This window comes from Microchirus variegatus (genome assembly GCF_963457635.1).
Source record: "Microchirus variegatus genome assembly, chromosome: 16".
In the NCBI taxonomy this organism is placed as follows: Eukaryota; Metazoa; Chordata; class Actinopteri; order Pleuronectiformes; family Soleidae; genus Microchirus; species Microchirus variegatus.
The window spans coordinates 25,331,533-25,350,492 of NC_139817.1; the positions used below are offsets into that span (position 1 = coordinate 25,331,533).

Below are 18,960 nucleotides of genomic sequence, written 5' to 3' on the forward strand. Positions count from 1 at the left end.
ATTTAAATACAAACTGACATTGCAAGAACAAAATTGTGTTTGTTATATTGTTGTCTTAATGTAAAGGTTGTAGGAATGTTAGACAAAACAAATCATTATGCCAATCAATGATACTGTGGCTGTGGGAAAAACTGCAAACATATCAATGTACAAGTGCTGATGAGCGTAGATATAAACTGAAACTTCTGCAGCTCAGAGGACGTCAGAGGTGGTCTCACATCAGTCCTGAGGACAAGTGCAGTTATTTATGCATTTTAAATCATAGTCAGACAATTGTTGTGACAATTGTCAGAATAATAAAGAGAAAAAAAGAATGCTTCAACAGCACATTTTAATAAATTAAGTCATGTGTAATAATGCTGCCGTCACAGTAACTCACTAGCTCGCACACGTAACAAGTTAGCACAGATACGTTAATTAAAGAACACCTTGTTCCTTTAGTGCACATTTGTGCACTGCTTCACTCTTAGTGAAGTTTCTCCACGATGGAGCCGTGGTGTTGGTGTGATGAAGCATCAGCTCGTAATCCTGGAACACTTTCAGGAGGAGAAAGTTGCAGCAATTTCTCTCGAAGGACAAATAGAAAAAAAATGAAGTCCTCATCCAGAAGATTGTATCATTTTTCACAGAAAGAAAGACTGGAATCACAATGGGCCAATGTCCTTATAACAAATGGTGCTCTCATGAAGGAAGGCAGGGTGAAGAAATTAAAAACAAAAATCACTGATGTCAGATGACAGTTTAACAAGAAACCCAGGAGCAGGAATCATAACGTGACCTGCTGTTTCACTTCAAAATGCTCCACTTCTTGTATGATTTCACCTCCTTTGACAACAGGTTTTTGTTTTTTCTTTCTCTTAAAGATGTAATTGATTGAACAATGTCAGTGTTCTCCTCTGAGGTGACAAGTGAAGTAAAGAAGCATTGATGTGGGAGTTTGAACTGACAGCACAGTGAGTCATCAGGTCAAAGTTTGATGGATGGATTGGTAAATTCTTTACACCAACACTCCCATTCACAAAGGGCTTTCTGCACCATTCATACATGTAATAGACTTTGTTGACAGATGCAATAAGAAATGTCAGATGTGACCTCTGTGTTTGGTTCACATAGCAACTATAACTCTGGTACAACGGCATCTTAGTATTTTATCAAGGCTTTCACCTTCAGGCTTGAAGAAAGGCTTTGCTCATTATTGAGTTGAAATAGTTAATAAATGGTGTTGTACCAACCCCAGTCTACAGGACTGTTCTCTATGTTGTCATTGTACTTTTCTGCAAACAACATATAAATGTAATCTCATTCTTCTAAACGTATACTTACATGTCATGCTACATGTAAATGCTTGTGGCTCTTATGGTCGATTTAAAAAAAAAAAACCTTAAGGGTGTACGAAAAAAAGGGCATCTTGTCATAAGGAAAGATCTTTTTTGCCTCGATGTTGCTTCAAATACTTGAGAAGTACAACACTTTTAAGGTCCAGTGTGTAATGTTTAGAAGGGGTTGTTGGCAGAAATGCAAACTTACAATGCAAACAAAGGGGGGAAAGGGTTTGGAGTTATTTACATCCTTTCTGGTCTGTGAAGGCCACCATTGTTTCTGCAGTTGTTAACAGAATCAACACAGTATGAAGAAAACCTAAATGTACCATATCTGCTTTGTGAAAGCATATTATATGAATATAGATTAATATACAGAAGGTGTTGCCTGGTAACAGCTTATTGATTACTAATATAAGACTATTCCCTCTGGCGCTTTTATAGGATGAATAAAACTGTAATGTCAAGCCAGCACTGATAGATTTATCTGTATAAAAATAATGTTATAACAGTAACTGCATTTGGATCCATTCCAGTCATTAATGGGTTATTGTTTTATATTTAAGACATGGGATTTACATGGAACCTGGAAAACCTGGTTATTGACGTTCCATTTATACAAATAATTCACCATCGCAGCCTCTATGACCTGTGTCAGAAACCTGGAGAAGGAGTTTCCACTCATTCCCGGCAGTGAGTGTAAACTGATGTAATAATTCTGAAACTGCCATTCAAACAGCCACATTGTCATGAGTAGCTATGCAAATACTTGACATTATTTTCTGATTATAACTAGACTTTTTAAATGCTGTACTGCTTTGTTCACACCAGACTTTATCGGGCGACAACTTTACATACAAAGTAAATGCACAGATGCGATATTTGCACCGGCCCGGGCACTTTATCTGTTGTGGAAAGCTCCATATAGAGCTTTTCAGGAACTCTGTATGGAGCTCGTCATGCAAAAATATCGCTATTCCAAACTCCCGAATTCTCTTGAATCTACCAGTGTTGTTTTCAATGTACTTCAAGACGGTCGTACTCTCTGTCCAGTGACTCTTGTAGGTTAATTTGAACCTCGTTTCAGTATTTTGTCAGTGTTCACAGCTAATACTGCTGGGATTGTCGTTTGTTGTAAGGGTTTGACCCTTGACTTTCCCAACATGAACGCACAGTGTACTGTTCCTTCATAATTTGTCAGTCTGAGATACGATACGATCCCGTATCCAATCTCACTTGCGTCTGCAAATTGGCAGAACTGGGCTGTTGCGACATCTCCAGATCCTGCAGGTTTTAAACGTCCGTTTACAGTAAAGGTTGACAACTGCTTTAAGTCATTTAGCCGGGCGAGGACCACCTGTGGGTAAAGTGGTCGGGAACAGGCTCATCCCAGGTGAGTTTTTCTTTAATCAGCTGCTGCAGCATTGTTTTCGCTATTAGAGTGAATGGAGACAAGAATCCCAGAGGGTCATAAATGGAAAGAATACAGTCGTCTCTGGGCCCAGTATATCGCGTTGTGAAACCACACAAGACAATGGTTTCATCTATGAAGACGTTTCCACAACAGATGATAGCGATACGATCACAAAATGTACGTAATGATCCCGTGACAAGATGGAAGCAATTGGCGCAGAGTGATGTGACAAATCACGTTCGGTGTGAGAAAAATCATAGAGTTAGGATGTCATTTTATTTTCTGATCTAATATTTTGTGGCCAGTAATATTTAGCAAATATACTTTACTATTGATATGCCTGCAGCAGCTGTTACAAAATACCTACAGCATTTTTGAGGGCAATCTATAACATGTGAGGGATGATTGGCATCAACATTGACAGTCATTGATGATGGAAGACTCGCCAATGTTTACACACTCGAAGGATGTTTAAAAGACACAAGGCTTTGGTTACACAACCAACAGTTTATTACTGATGTTATCACTTACACGGACAAAAGAAGTGTTAGCGACACCTACTGAAAGGTGATCAGCAAATCACACTTGAGTAACTAGTTTAGAAGAGTTTCAGCAACATTGTTGTTATCACCAAGCGTGTGACCCAGACGCTCTGTGTTTTCATTTGCACTGTTGTAATCAAGCTGTGATGAGAAATAATAAAGAAATGGCAGGAAATTTTATTTTCAAAAACATAGGAAACACATAGGATTTTTGTTGTGTTAGGTAGGAGTCATATAAGACTGAATAATTTGTCAGTTATATTAAATTTGGCTGTTAAGTACAACTATGTATGATTTATAATTTGAGTCAAAATAACAACAACATTCATGTAATTAATATGACACGTAACAAAGCAAGAGGCTGCATCCACTTTCATCCCTTGCCCTTACCACGTAGCCCTACCCCTCTGTTTTTCATGTGTAGCATGTCCAGGTTAATGTAGGGTGAAGTGTTAGTGCTAATTGGCTCTTGAAACAGAGGGCAGGCTATATAGGATCTTCTCCAGATTAACCAAATCTAAATAAACTAATGTAAGAGGTCGGTGGTTAGCATGTTGTGTAGTCAGGTTAACCACAACACTCTGCTGTAGACAAACACTTTATACTGCCTGTCGTCCACATTAGTGATATAGCAACAGCTGACGAAAGCATTTTCTTCCAAGCAAAAAAAAAAAAACATGTTGCATCTGCTAATGTTACGACACGTGTTCTTGAAGGGGTGTCACATTTTTTAGGGTGAGATTTTAAACACTACCACTTTTTAGGGTGGTATTGGTAAAAAATAAGAAGTGGGTTTGGGCTTAAAGCTGGTGTTTGAGACTCACTGTGGGTCTGGGATCACGTCTGCCTGACTCATCACAAACATCTTAACCAGGCAGACAGGACAACTTGATGCACTGGAATGATTGTACTCTAATAAAGCAGTGAAACAGCCCCCCCCCCCCCCATACTGTCTGTGTTCAGTGTCCACAGAGTCACTTCTCATTTAAACCTGTGCATACATGACCACAGCTTCATTCATACTACCACGTCAGTCTAGTGAGCTATAATGTACTCAATGCTGTTGTAGATGTGTGGGTTCCGGTGGAACTCCTCGTATAAGCGTCCATAGTTATCAATGTCTTTGTTTTCTCCTCAGAACAAAACAAAAGTGAAGCGTACTAGAAAGTCTATTTGGAGATTGTGAAGTCGGCGTGTACGATCGGCGTGGTCTTAAAACATAGAGCTGCTCACTTGTGTCTACACAGGCTACGCGTCTCCTGCCGAAGGCAGATGAACGACGTTTACATTACGTGTAAAAAGTTAAAAGTGAAGAGCGCTCACTCTGCAGGTCCTCCTGGAGACCAAAATGTCCCCACAAGTACACAGCAATTGATAAAATACTCTAATAAAAATTAAATTTCAGCACCTTATCAGTTTATTTTTTTGTATCTTTACCTTAAATAATTGATGCACTGGTGAATGAGGTTGTGTATTTCTTTGAAGATGACCCTGAATATATGCTGCCTATCTACACCTTTTCATCTAGATTTGACCCTTTGAAACTCCAGTTTGCCAGAGATGAAAGTCGCACTTGACTGATGAAACAAAATCACAATTTTAGGGAAGATTTGCAGCACTTACAACATACTGATCTGCTGTTCACCTTCTGCGGTCGTACCGTGATGCAAAATCCCCTGGAAAGACCATAATACTCTACAAATTAACATATAGGCAAAGTTCACCATTGTATTCCACTACAAGCAGTACAATGTCAGAGAATAAATCCTGTTGTCCTCTATAAGGCTTATCATATGTGGTCCTTCAAAGAGAAGCGTTGTACGATCAGTACTTAAATGGGATCGACTCCTCTTTTGGAAGTCCAGAGTTAAGACGAAGCATTCAGCGTTTCCCAAGGAATAATTGCAGTCCAGAAGAAAAGCAGTCTCTATTTACAGAAAAGTCCTCTGCATTATTCTCTTCTCTTTCGACGATTTAGCAGAGGCCAGGCCTGTTGATTCCCCTGTAAAGATAAAAAAATAAGAGAAGTGTGTCAAAATGCAAGCCTTTACAATTATGGTAGCATAAAAACACACATGTATTTAGAATTTTACCTCATCAGAAACACTGTGGTTGAATGACACATCATATGTTTACATTTTTAGATTTAAGGCCAATTCCTATCTTAACCCTCAAGCTCAAGCCTTAATCTTAACTGGCCTCAAAACCAAGTGTTGAGGGTTATTTTGTCACTTAGAAATGGGACACCCCTTAAATGCAGATACGTCTTCAGACTGTAGGGGGCAGAATAACGCCAAAGCTGCGTCCAGTCTGTCAACTCCAAAAAAGAAGAAGAAGAAGAAGACATTTACGTCAGGATTATTTATTCTGATCCGTTTGTCAGTCAAGTTATTAGGTTGTCAGTTAGTTATAAGATGATACTCATACAAATATTCAGCTGACAGTTACCACACACCACGACTTATTGAAAAGTAAACCACACCGGCCGACTATTGACAAAAGATGGTCAAATAAAAATAAATGTTACACAACAGTGACGTCAGTAATCCATAATATGGGCCTAAACTAAGATCATTTTTATATCTCTATTAACAAAGAAAATACTTCATTTGTATCGTACTCGTTTCGCTGCTTTCGACGCCATCTTTATGTCAAAACACGCAATGCATTCTGGGTAGCCCTTGCTCCCAAGGGTGGTCTCGGAAAATTTCAATATTGAGGGTGATACAGCCCTTAAACTTGGCCTCAACTTAATTTTTCTGAGAATCGGGACAGAACTTTTTTGAGATTGAGGGTTAAGCAAGGAATTGGAATTCACCCCTAGTGGCAGAATGTGTGGGCAGAAAGATGAAAGTGCAGTGTACGGAAAATCTTTTTTGAGTAGAATTTACTTCAAAAAGTTGTCAAACACAAACTAGTTTGACAAAAGTTTGAATATAACTTCAACTACAATTTTATTTAATAATAAAAAACAAAGAGTATGTCCTCATAACACGGTGAAATCTGTTTGAATAAAAACACACACACAGCACTGGGATGACACCTTGACATTTGGTTATGACTTGTTCCAGAACTGTGGTCTGCTGTCTCCCTCTCGCTCACTATGTGACATGCCACCCACGACCCCTCTATTTTCCATTTCCCAATGAGAGTTTTGCCTAAAATACTTGAGAACTGAGCTAGAAAGCTTGACATTTACCAATTGTTTCAGAAAAGTGAAATAGTCCAAATATTTCCCGGGAAACGAGGTTGATTTTACATCACATTAATGACTGAACTGAATGAAAACAACCGCTTTTGTAAAAATGATATCAAGAGTGCCACGTATTGGCTTCAACACATTTTAAATACCCAGTGACACTCTTTTTCAAATTTCAGAAAACATGATCGTTCCAGGTCCAGCTAAGAGAGACACTGTCCTGTCCTGTCCTGTCCTGTCCTGTCCTGTCCTGTCCGCACAGATCAGTGAAAACACTTTGTCATCTGAAGGATAAGAGTTGCTACAGACTGGGTTTGTGTTCCGCGTTGAGGTTTTCTCTCTCCTGGCTCAATGCTGTCAAACAGTCTGAAGACCTCCATTCTCCTTGAGATTAAATTGCCTGTCATGAAGCTCACTCGCTGACTGGCAGCTCCTCTGCTCGTCCAAAAGTACATTCTGGAAAATACTCGTAGGAACGTAGCATAACAACCTTCATAACAACATCCGCTATCGATTCCAACTGTCTGTCAGCCGCCGTGTAGGTTTGACGGACTGAGGGGAAGCAGGCACCAAACTTGTAGGTCTCCAGCATCGACGCTGAACTTTTGATAGCCAAGAGACAGCGCCGACAGCGTGGTTAGATTAATTCACAACTGGGTCATTTGACAGTGAACAGGGCAGAGCAGCAGAGTGGCACTCAATTACGCCAAAAAGCAAAACAATCCAAAACCTGTCAGGCCATAACTTGACAAGAAAATCTACATAACCGTGTCAAAGATGGGGGTAAAGCCTTTTTGTGAAATCAGGTTGTTGTAGCACTTTGCTGGTCGCCGGAGACAAAATATAACGGCTGCGATAAATTCTTTGCAGTCATTTACTCTCAGAGCTGTCACTGTGATTAATGTGCTACTAATTTGAGAATAATACCACGCTGAAAAGACAATGAGCACAGCGGCTTGTTGTCAGAAAAGAAAATGTCTTTCGAGATGGATGTGTCTTGTTTTGAGGGGGGGGGGGGGGGCGTCATTAATAGTATTTGAGTGACTGTCTGAAACGGTGCTAAAAATACTGACGGGGAGCGGAGTCTTAAGTGGGTGTTGCATTGGTTTAATTGGTGGCTGACAAGTGCTAATTTAACTGGCAAAGGATTCATTTCCATTTAGTGCCTGCAGTAAGGTTGGCTGAAAAATTTAACACAGCAGGTACGCAGGCTTATATATTTATGTGATTCAGCCAAATAATTGGCACACAGCAGTGTCCGACTCACCAGTGTGTTCTCTGTTGTATCTACCAAGACTGGGAGTTCTTACTCAAGCAACTCAAGGCAAGATTTCTTATTTTATTTCAAACTCTGTGTGAAAGAAGAGATTGCTCATGCAGCCACATCCATTAGTTGTGATGTCACTGTTTAAAGGAATAAACTACTCACATACACTTTAAAAATATCTGTTCTTGAGCAAAATGTGAAGGCAATCTGAATTTAGCAGAAAATGTTTAGATCCACTCAACCTTTTTTAACACTATGTCCATGACATTGAAACCATTCTGTGGTGTCTGTGGTGACACAGAGTGACATTATTTACATCACGACTGATGAAGGGAAGGAGGAAGCATTACATGAACGAGAAAGCAGCAAAAAAGACTAAAGACTGAGACTAGGACCAATAATTCCCATATGTTTTTATTATATTATTGTTTTCATGTGAACATGGGATACAAAAATTCATGACATCATTATTACAGCTGTATTTCATGTAATATTTTTTAAGTAAGTAATCAAGTTGGAAAACTGATTGAAATGGTAACACTGACTTTCAAGGCTTGATCAACCTAAATTGATGCAGCTGAACGTTGTTAACCCATTTCTTGTTCACTGAAAAATGCCTTTTTGTGTAATTCTGAAATTCACATTATTTTTCAGTTTGGGTGACCTACTTTTTTATTTCTTTTTTCAAAACCTCTGACAGCTCAGCACTTACCTTTGTACAATTTCAAGCTATTCATTGGACTGAACTGCTTGAATTTCAATTTAAAAAATAGAATAATTGTGGTAAAACTTTTGCCTGGTTGTGTATATGAGTGTGTATACAGTATGTGTGTGTGTGTTTTATTATTATGGCTGTTAAACAATAAAACATTTTAATTGCAATTAATCGCATGATTTCATATAGTTAATCGCAATTAATTACAAATGTATTTTATTTTTAAAATCTGTGCCAAATTATTATTATTTTTTTTTTTTTTTTTTTCAAATAGGTGTATACATAAAATGTACTTATGATAAAAACAACTGGGACAATAAAAAAACTGTAAAGGAGATTTATTCACTTACATACTAAACTGTACAGTGTTGAACCTCCAAAACACAAAAACAAACAAATATAAGACATGTTTTCACATACTACTGTATCTAAGTTCAGATACGTGGAACAAAAAAACAAAAAAACAAGGCAATCAGAGATGGCAGACTTCACCCCATTCACGCAACAAGCCTCTGGCGGCCTCTGTTGGTCATACTGGTAAGTGCAAGTGAGGAAGCACAAACAGAAAGACACACAGAGCCAAAACAATATTTCAAGTGACAAATAAAACTTAACTTGTGAGGGCGTCACTCACAAACTATAGAACTTCAAAGTATTCACTTGCAAAGTGTGTACAAAAAACAACTCCAGAAAACGTGGTCCAGTTAGATCGCTTAATCTGAACAGCAACAGGTTGGGGGATAGGCTAAACAAGATTTCTATTTTGCTGACCCACGGCAGCTGCTTCGGCATACGAGTCTGGTCACATTGCTGGATGACGAAGCAGCTCGCTTCTTCTGCACAATATTCCCAGAAAGAGAAAACAACCTTTCGGATGTGGCGAGTGTTGCTAAGTAGAAGGGAGGCTAATTTAAGGTGTGCCCCAACATGTTTAGACCACCAATCTTCAGCCAGGTACCGTTTGTTTTGTCCTTGCGTTTCTCCATGTCTGAGGTGAAGGTCTAGTTAAACTCGACTACATAAGTCAGCTCTACCAATCCGGGCACAAACATCTGTCCTGCAATGATTTCAGTAAAGTGTCGACAAAAGAAACCTGAACATTAAACTGTGGCGTACTTATCCGCATGTGTGTTCAGTGATGCACTGAAAAACAATACTGCACATAAGTTAGAGGAAAGTGAGGCTCAAAAAAACTAACACAACTGAAAGCATAATAATCTACTTTAGCACTGCATATCAGCGTTGACACAGAATGGGCTTTGCCAGTGAGAGAGGAAGGGGTTACCCTGCAGGGCTCTAGCAAGGTCTCCAGCTTGTGCAGCTTTTCCAGCTCTGCCTTTGTTGGCATGGTGACGTTGATTTGGTGCAGGGCTAGGGTTATCTTTTATTCGCTCCTGCTTTTCTTTGCAGACTTTCAGATCTCCAGAGTGGAGTTCGGTCGTCGCGCACGAGCAACTCAGCCTTCAGCCCATGTGCAGCTTGCTGTTTCTCTAATTCAGCGGCATTTTGTGGACTATGTTTGAAGTTCCCCAAGCACCGCGTGACTCTCGGAAAGCGCGCCGTTAAATGCACAATCACGTAGAGTCGCTGTGACAGAGCGTGGATCACTGTGTGCGATGCGTGGCAAATGTTCCAGCGGCAGATGTCTGACTCCTTGCACTATCTGTGCTCAGTGTGCTCACTTTATATCCGATATTCCACTTTTCCGACACATCCATAAAATGCTCGGCACGCGCCGCAGCATGAGGCCTTTCCTGTGTTTTCATAACAGTCAAAACGTGAATGCAGTTGCCGCTGTTCTTGAGCTGTAACTCTGAAGCACCTGCGATTACCTAGTGACGTCCAGTAATCGCCAGTAAGTGTGACGGACGCTGCGAGTTCCAAATCCCTCTCTCCATTTCACACAGCTTGTGAATCCGGGAGACGACAGTGGATCTCGAGGGTAACTCGTAATAGCAATCTGAATGATGCCGCACAGACCGTCGTCCTCTACTACTGTATGTTGACTGCCCTCCGTGCTCTGGCTATTATCAATTGCTTCTGTTGATTTGTTGGAGGTTGAGTGAACCATTGTTTGCCTGTCCTAGATTGCCAGAGATCAGGCTTTGGCTGCCAAACTTGACTGTGATATTTTCAGCTGGGTGTCCTGAAGTCAGACTGAACTCAACTTGACAATAACTACACACAGCTGTAGTTTTGTCAAACTTTCCTTTCTCCATCACTCACTGATTTCAAATACTACACGAAGGCTCGAGATGCCGCACCGTCACAGCCCACACTTTGGAAATCGTTGCTTAAGATGAAGAAATGACGTTCCCTTCTCTGCAAACTTGTTGGGTCGTGAAATCCCAAAACTCGTGTTGAAATTTGAACAGTTGGAACATGAAACTAGAGTTGTCCTTTTGAAAAACGCTGTTTTAGCGAAGTTACACACTGGAGCTTTAAAGGTGTGTGAGTTTTTCATGAGCTGAAAACCTTTCAACAAGCAAACACTAATCTGGATTCAGTTTTAACCAAACAATATAGAACACCATCGCCAACATCTGAAATGAATTATTTTAAAATAAATGGGCTTCCATCTATAAAATTGAAGATAGGCAGAAGAATAAATGTCTGGCCACAGCTTGTGAGTTTTAAAATGTCACAATCTTGGATCCCAGTGGAACCAGACACTGTGACGGAAACATCAATGTCTGGTTAAGGATCCGAAAAGTATGTTTTTACCACAGGACGTTATAGCAGCAGCACAGGGGCAGGTTGGGCAAGAAGCATTTACAAACTGAACTGTGTTTTCACTCATACTCCAACCTGTTTGCAGCCGTCTCACTTTACTAGCTCAATGTTGCGGTTGCCTCAGTCGGTCTAGAGATGAAACAAATCACTTCCTGTGTGTTGCCGGGCAACATCAGGTCTAACCACCACTACACTGAGAAACACAGAGACTTGTGTGGAGCTGATTTGGCGGGTGATTGAGCAATAATTCCATTATAACCTCTCAGAAAAATGTCTAGGTTGAGGGAAAACTTGCCGTTAGTATCTCCTCCAGGCTCAGTTTAGAGCCTTGAAGAAATCAAGACCATGACAGTCGACTTTGATCAGTCACAGTTAAGTGAGAGCATGTAAGAACTGTCTACACTGCAAAGCAACCAGAAATATAAATAAATGCAATAAAACATGTCTTAAAGGTGGACATATTGCCTTGCGTCGTGTGTTAAATATGAATTCATTGTGTCAGTGCTCATATGGTGGGAGGGGTTCAGGACACAGAGTCACAAGACAATAACAAAATAGGAATGAGACACAAAAATCAATTGTTTCTCTAGAGATTGTGCGTACTACAGCTTTAAATTTAAATATAGCACTGTAGGCTATCATCAGCCTGACATATGCAGCATGAATAGTGCTCTTCACAGTCCCAAGAACAGGAGGTAAATTTTGATTGGACGATTTGATTGGTGTAAAGGGGACATGGAGGTCAGCAATATTATTAAATATTATTATATACATTTTATATATATTATATATAAATTATATATATTATTAAATAAAGAGCTCTGAAAGTTAAAAAACGGGATTCAAGATTTAAAAAAAAAAGAATATGGTAATTTATAGATGGAATATGTGAGGAGGGTAAAATTACATCTCTTATTGTTCCTAATTAAAAGCCCAGAAGCTATTTTCGTACATCACACTCACACACTCGTCTTTGTGGACATTTGAGGGCTGCAAATGTACAGAATTCACCACGACAGCTGAGCATCATTGCGTTCCACAATGTGTTTATCACTTAGTGACTTGTGCCAAAGTGTGGGGGAAAAAAACTGTATTCCCCGAGGTTTCCAGAGCTTTTGTGGTAGCCACGAATTGTTTACACTTGGAAGTCTCAAGGTGTTGAATGTATTTTTGATACAGAGCGATGGAGGTCAGTATAGCTGGAGGTTCCAGGTTTATGTAGTGGTGTTTCTTTTCCCCCAATAACTCAACAGAGGTGAAAAAGAAAGTGTGACCTCCTGCTGCTTCAGGCAGCCTGCAGACAGACTCCAAACTTAAGAAACTTGTTTTCTACCGAGTTCAAACATATGTGAGATAAATCCCCTGGATAATGATGATGCTTTGAACGGGTTGTTGTTGTCTCTTTGGATTCCACACCTCTACTCACAGATTTTTCTCCATCTGTGGTGGAGTTACATACACAGCTGCTAAATGTGGTTATAACACTATTTGACAGACATGTTTCAGGACAAGCGAGACATAACACATGTCAATGAATGATAAGCCAATATTTCATATGTGCAGTCACAGCAGTGATGATTCCCGCTGAAATTTAATACATAATAAAACAATGGAAAAATAAATAGAAACAAATGAAATACCCATAAATCAGGTTCGTTACCTGGACTCTGCTGTGAAGTGTCTGTCGTTACCAAAGCTGGTCTCTGTCCGCAGAAATCTTTTCAGTCGTCCAAGAGAGAAGAAAACACATGTTTAAGGTCAAATTAAAGCCTGATAATTGCCAAAATCAATTTTTAAGACGTCACTTGACATTCAGCCTCGTCTAAGGAGCCTCGGCTGCGATACGAAAAAAGAAAAAAGAATTGTATATATCACTTTGAGATCCCGACAAGTCGCTGAATCAATAGCCCCAGGCTCCAGGCTCCTGGCTCCAGGCAGGTGTGGTGTGGGCAGTTTAAATAATTAAGTACATGGAGAGAGGCAGAAGTGAAGTCTACGGGTCATCATAACACAGTGAGGGATATTGGCATCATCTTACAATGTTAAAAGCACGTAATTGGAGTGAGTAATTGGCCAGTTTGGGCGCTCAAAGTGGCCTGAAAGTGCTAAGGAGACATGGCAGTCCATTGATTCAGGCCCCTGGGGTCCAAGTAGCGACAGTAAACACAAGCTTTTTTTAGGAAAAGGCGACGCAGACAACTGTAACAAAAGCTAAGGCCTCTTGACTTTGAAGAAATGGAGTGTTTCGGGTCATGTTTGACATGTTTGAATATAATCCCATTTATATGACGGGGCTCTTTCTAAAAAGTCCAACATGAAATACTTGAATGGTGCTGGCCCGTTGCAGTTGAGCACACATCAGACCAAAACAAAAGCTTTTATGACAGCAAGGCCAATAAGCTCTTGTGCCTATTATTGTCAGTCATGAATGGACACAGACACGTAGAAATTGAAGTGCCAGGCCACTAAGTCTTTATCTCTCTCCTTTACTGAAGCTTCTTTGGAAGGAAATCCAGAGAGTGAGCTTCAGCTCCATATGTTAACTACTTCCTGAAAATATTAAGCTAACTAGCCCTGTATATTGACGTGTTCTAGCGATACTCATGAACTCGTAATCATGACAGAGATGCATTCACAACGATGTGATGTGAATTTGTAGACAAGTTTACATACAAAGTCAATGCACAGACACGATGTTTGCACCCATGGCGTGACTTGAAATTTCGTTGAGATTCTCCGGATGACGTCGCATACTTGCCAGCAACCAGACTCGGCTCATAATGGAGGGGGAAACATATAATTTTTGTTTGGGCACTCGGAGCTCAAATATGATACATCCACTCTATCTCTTGTGAAAACATCTGCAGAGAAGAAACCGCCGCCTTGTGTGGTTTCACAACACCATCAGTAGCCGGACACAACTTGGCGAGTTGCACCGTTTACTACGGTGCAACTCGCCAAGTTGTGTTCTTCTCAGCAGACGTTTCCACAAAAGAGTGCAACAATGATTTTATCGATGGTGAAAAGAAATGCCCGTTACTTCGCAATGCGCGCGATAAAGCGTGTGCGATCTGAACACATCATAAGAGGTTTGTCTTGGATTGGTTTAAGATGAGACGAGTTGCCTATATCTAAGTATAATTCTCTTCTAAATACATTTCTGTAGGTAATATTTGTTTCCTCCTATGTTGCGTATTGCACCTTTCGGCTTACCTTAGTAGTTTTGATCTTGTTCCCTGTAGCACAGCTCCAGCCCTTCAGATCAGGAAGAACCTTGCATTCCTCCCCGTCGAGGCATGGATGCATCTGACACCACCACTTCTGCTCCACTATGGAGGCTAACAAAAACACATAAATGTCAGAAATACAGCGGACTAGTATTGATTTAATTAAATAATGCAAAAAAATACAACCTACATTTCAGAACTATTATATTCTCTATCACCTCACTGGCATCTGTGCCTCGACCACACGCGCTGTGTTTAAAGGAAGAAGAGGTCGAGGGCCGTGTTTTCATCGTAACAGATTATGTTGTGTTTGAAGTTTGACACCTCTGACTCTGACTCAGAGCCACATCTGATTGCATCACTGAGGATGGATGTCAAGAGTCGGTCTGAAAAGAGCCTTCAATTCAAATCAAGGTTTAGAGCCTCATTCCAAATCTGTACAGTATGTGCTCAAACGAGAAGTGGGAAAATACAAGGGTGTGCACGGGTCTTCTGTGAGGGGAAATCCTTCAGCTGCAGTGGGAACACCTCCTCAGTCACTGCCATAAAGCAGCGCATTAAGCTTCTGCTTCTCCATTGTACGCGACATCATTTAAATGTGGGATAATACAGAGGTCATTATCTACGTTCCACACCTCCAGCCACCACCATCAGCGCTTCTCCTAATGAAGAGAATGGTTATTATAATCCACGAGTAACACTGGAGCCTCACTGGTGTAAATTGCACAGAATGGATACTTTATGACACAAGGGAATCAAATTGTATCGCACAGCCGTGCTTATAGTAAAAACTCCATCAGGTCAACTGCACACAGATGGTGGTTGTGGAACAGCAGCTATTAAAAAGCCACAAAGCTTTTTCAGTGAAATGAAATGGAGTATTGATGACCAAACATGCATAAAGTGCATGGCATACATCTCACTTTAAGTTAATTGCGCTTTAAAACCACAAAGACCGAAAACATCTGGGAACATAAACATCGATTCATACTTTAATTTGTTATATTTTGCTTCATTTATTGGACCTGTAAAATGTCCCTTTGAATCTTTGCGTTCACCTTGAGCTCATGATGTGTGTAAATGATGAGAAACAGTTTGCATGTTTAATGCATTCAAGTAATGATTTGAGTGATTTATGTTGAAATGCCTTCACGATCACGTGTTGGAATGCGGCCACAGCATGTTGTTCTGGAGAGACATTAGCAAGCGATTTGGGGAAAAAAGCACTGCAGATTGTCTCTTGTAATTTAGCCATTGAAGGGGCACTTCCACACTTTGACACCCCAGTCTGCTCATTAGGGAAAGCATTACTTTGTCTGCTGATGATACGTTTTTGAGGCCGATCTGAGTTTACCGGGGAAAAGATGCATGATCGTGTCCAGGACTGTCCCTTTACCACAGTTGTACAACTTCACTAACATGGTTTTTGCAACACATTTAGAACGAAGCAAATGTCCCACATTTATTTGACGTTTAAATTATAATGCCGCCTTATACTGTGTATTAAACTCAGCAATCCCTCATGAAATTGTCCACAAGTAAAACACAATTTACAAATCAATACACCATAAAAAGGAATGAATAAATAGTATGCAGATTTGATACCTGGGATGTTGATTAAGATTTGTGTGTTTCATTTTACTCTGTCTTTGAATGATATAATGTGCAGTTTCCCTTCACTAGAAGACGCTTTAAACACAACTCTGACGTAAACTTTTTAAATGTTCTTTATATTCATCTGAGGGCTGTCAAATGTTTTATTTCTAAACAGTTCATTTAGGATTTGCAATGCACATTGTAAGTCAACAATAAACTAGTGTGTCTTGATTGTGAGTCAAATTAATGTCAAGAATGTGTCTTTATGAGACTTAAGATTTATTTTATCATTTCAATTCCAAAGAGGTGCAATAAGCTTTAAACTTTATATTAGGGTTGAGCAGATACGTACCAGGCCGCAGTATTAACATATGTAAATTGTCAGAGTGATTTTGTGCCACAAAGAAGCAGCAGGATAATTTCTCACTGTCTCTCAGCAGCTGCATTCATTCATTTATTTACTTCACTTCTTGACGAAGTGATTGATCTCAGTCTTTTTTCCCAAAGTCATATTAAATACCAGTTTTTGCATCCACCACACAATTATCATCAAATGTTCTCGACATCGACCGACTCTTCCCTCGAGCTTTAACACAATCCCTGTATGAACATAAGTGTGTGATATGTGATTTAAAAAATAAAAGTGTTAAAGTTGGCACTTAATTAAATGATTAACAGATTTACATCCGCACCAATGACGAGGTGCAATAAGAAGACGCGATAGCTGCTTTCACACTGGAAAACCAGAGATTCTCTAAAGACTGGCTACATGTGCAAATGTCTGCGTAAATGAGCTCATGTGAGAACACAGCAGGAGAAAATCCAGAATCAACAGTGAGCGAATGAGCGAGTGTCTCACAATTCCCTCATCTGGATCCTCTCGAGATTCTCCTGCTATTGTGAACATGTCTCTGTCAGACAACCTCCCACTGTGTTCATCAGATATTAATGAAGAACGTCGAGACTCAGTTATATAGACATTATCCCGTGTGCATGTCTGAAATCAATTCATTAATAACAAAACACAAACACAAAAGCAGAAAACACAAAAACATTAACTCAAAACGGAAAAGGTAGGTCGACCAGGGTCTTCGCTTATTGGACGGACGCACATTCCGTGTTTTTAACAGGAAGGAAAGGCTCCAGACGCCTATCATAGACGCCTGCTATCCACCAAAATGCGTTATTTTATACATCCATAGGCGTAGTAGTAGGTCACTGTTGAATATGGGGCTGTTTTCGGTCAAGGAGCTACTGAAGATGACGGTAACCGATGTCCGTCACATATGCAGGCTGACGTCTAAAGCTCCTGCCACCAAAATGGATAAGGGGTTTAAGCTGTCGCTTCATCGTACATATGCAACACAAACCACGGTGAAATCAGTTTCAGGTTGGATAATCAACAGACATTCGCTCCAGATGCAGCGGCATCCTCCTCCGCCTCTCCCCAGAGATAGGTGCACAATCCTGGCTTGTTCAAAGTCCGACCCGTCGCTCTTGACTAGCACGGTCTCATTTACGGATCAGCAACAAATAACCGCTTAAATACAAATATTTACATAAAAAAATGTAGAAGTACTAAAATGGAATAAAAAAGGTTCCATTTTAGTACTTCCCATATACTGTATATTCATATTTATTGGCATTTGTTGCTGGACCATAAATGAGACCGCGCTAGTCAAGAGCGACGGGTCGAACTTTGAACAAGCCGTGCCACCGTACATTAAGACACTTGGAGTCATATTTACAGCTATGACTCAGTCAAACATGTCACATGTCTGGGCATTGATTTACCCTCATATAAATGAGATTGTCTTGCCCAAAGTTGAGCTAAAAGGTAAATCCCTGTAGTTGGAGAAGAAAGAATAATTAAAAGGTTAAGTGCTGATCATTTTTCCTGAGATCACCCACGGCGCTTTAAACTGAAGCCAGTGGCTCACAGCTCTAATTTGCGGAAAATGTCAATACTAAAATGTCAAGGAATAGGTCAAACATGATTGGGTCCAGAGTTTAGCCAGACTCCTGCTCTTTTCAGGACCAAAGTGAGGCAGTCACTACAGCCAAGTCAGGGGTCTGACACATTAGTATGCTAAGAGACCCTCTGGGTCATTGACATGACAGGTTTCAGTGAACAGCTTCACATTCATTCATTCACTCGGGACATTTAAACTTTTCAAGAAGCTCTTTGTAAGAACCCAGGATTCAGCTGACTCTATTCACTGGGTGCAATTTAAGCAAATATTATGGGAAGAAAGTGTCGAGCACAGGTTATGTCAGCATGAGCTCTGTTTACGTAGAAATCGGAAATAAAAAGAATGTCATGTAAACGTGCCAATCTGATCTGATACAGAAAATTCAGCCATCAAAACCAACCGAAAATGGCCAAAATAGGCATTTTCAGTTTTTGCCCAAAACACTTTCAACAATCAAACAAAACCACCGGATGGCGCATGCAAATACTGCGACCAACACGCGTCTCTCTATTCCTGATTATTTTCGTCCAAGATCAGTTTGGAACACCAGTAAAACGGTTCCAACAAAATGTGAATACACAGTGGAACAGCAACTATTAAATGCTGGAAAGTCTCTTTGGTTTTGGCCAACAATTTTCATTTCGGTGCATCCCTAATGTAAACGTGACAAGCAGAATAAAACTTATTTTTCTTCTGACTCTACATTCAGAGAATTAGAAAACACTGCACATGTCAAAATTTCATTGTGTGTCCATGTAAAAGAATCAGAATGGATCTTTTTGAAATGAAGAAATTTTGCACATCTAAACATCAGTAATGACACACAGTTTATACTAATCTGGTCATAAAGTGCTAACACTGCAGCTGTTAATACTTCTGTTGCTGTTGGAGTACATTCTAAAAAATATTGTTATTATGAAGCCAAATTGCAGTAAAGTTGTGCGACACCTTCACGTTGTCCATCAAGACGATACG

General features: G+C 40.1%; 1 protein-coding gene across 1 annotated transcript in view; it reads right to left on the bottom strand.

Annotated features, from left to right (window-relative positions):
- Nucleotides 1-5,072: 5,072 nt before the first annotated feature.
- The window catches only part of LOC310938038 (chemokine-like protein TAFA-2), a gene marked incomplete at its 5' end in the record, with an annotated part of 28,735 nt that continues 14,847 nt past the window's right edge, over nucleotides 5,073-18,960 (bottom strand). The window contains 3 exons of the mRNA XM_083902433.1: nucleotides 5,073-5,277; nucleotides 12,850-12,906; nucleotides 14,403-14,527. Coding sequence (XP_083758559.1) covers nucleotides 12,877-12,906; nucleotides 14,403-14,527 — 155 coding nt within the window. The 3' untranslated portion in view covers nucleotides 5,073-5,277; nucleotides 12,850-12,876. The remainder of the gene's footprint in view (nucleotides 5,278-12,849; nucleotides 12,907-14,402; nucleotides 14,528-18,960) is intronic.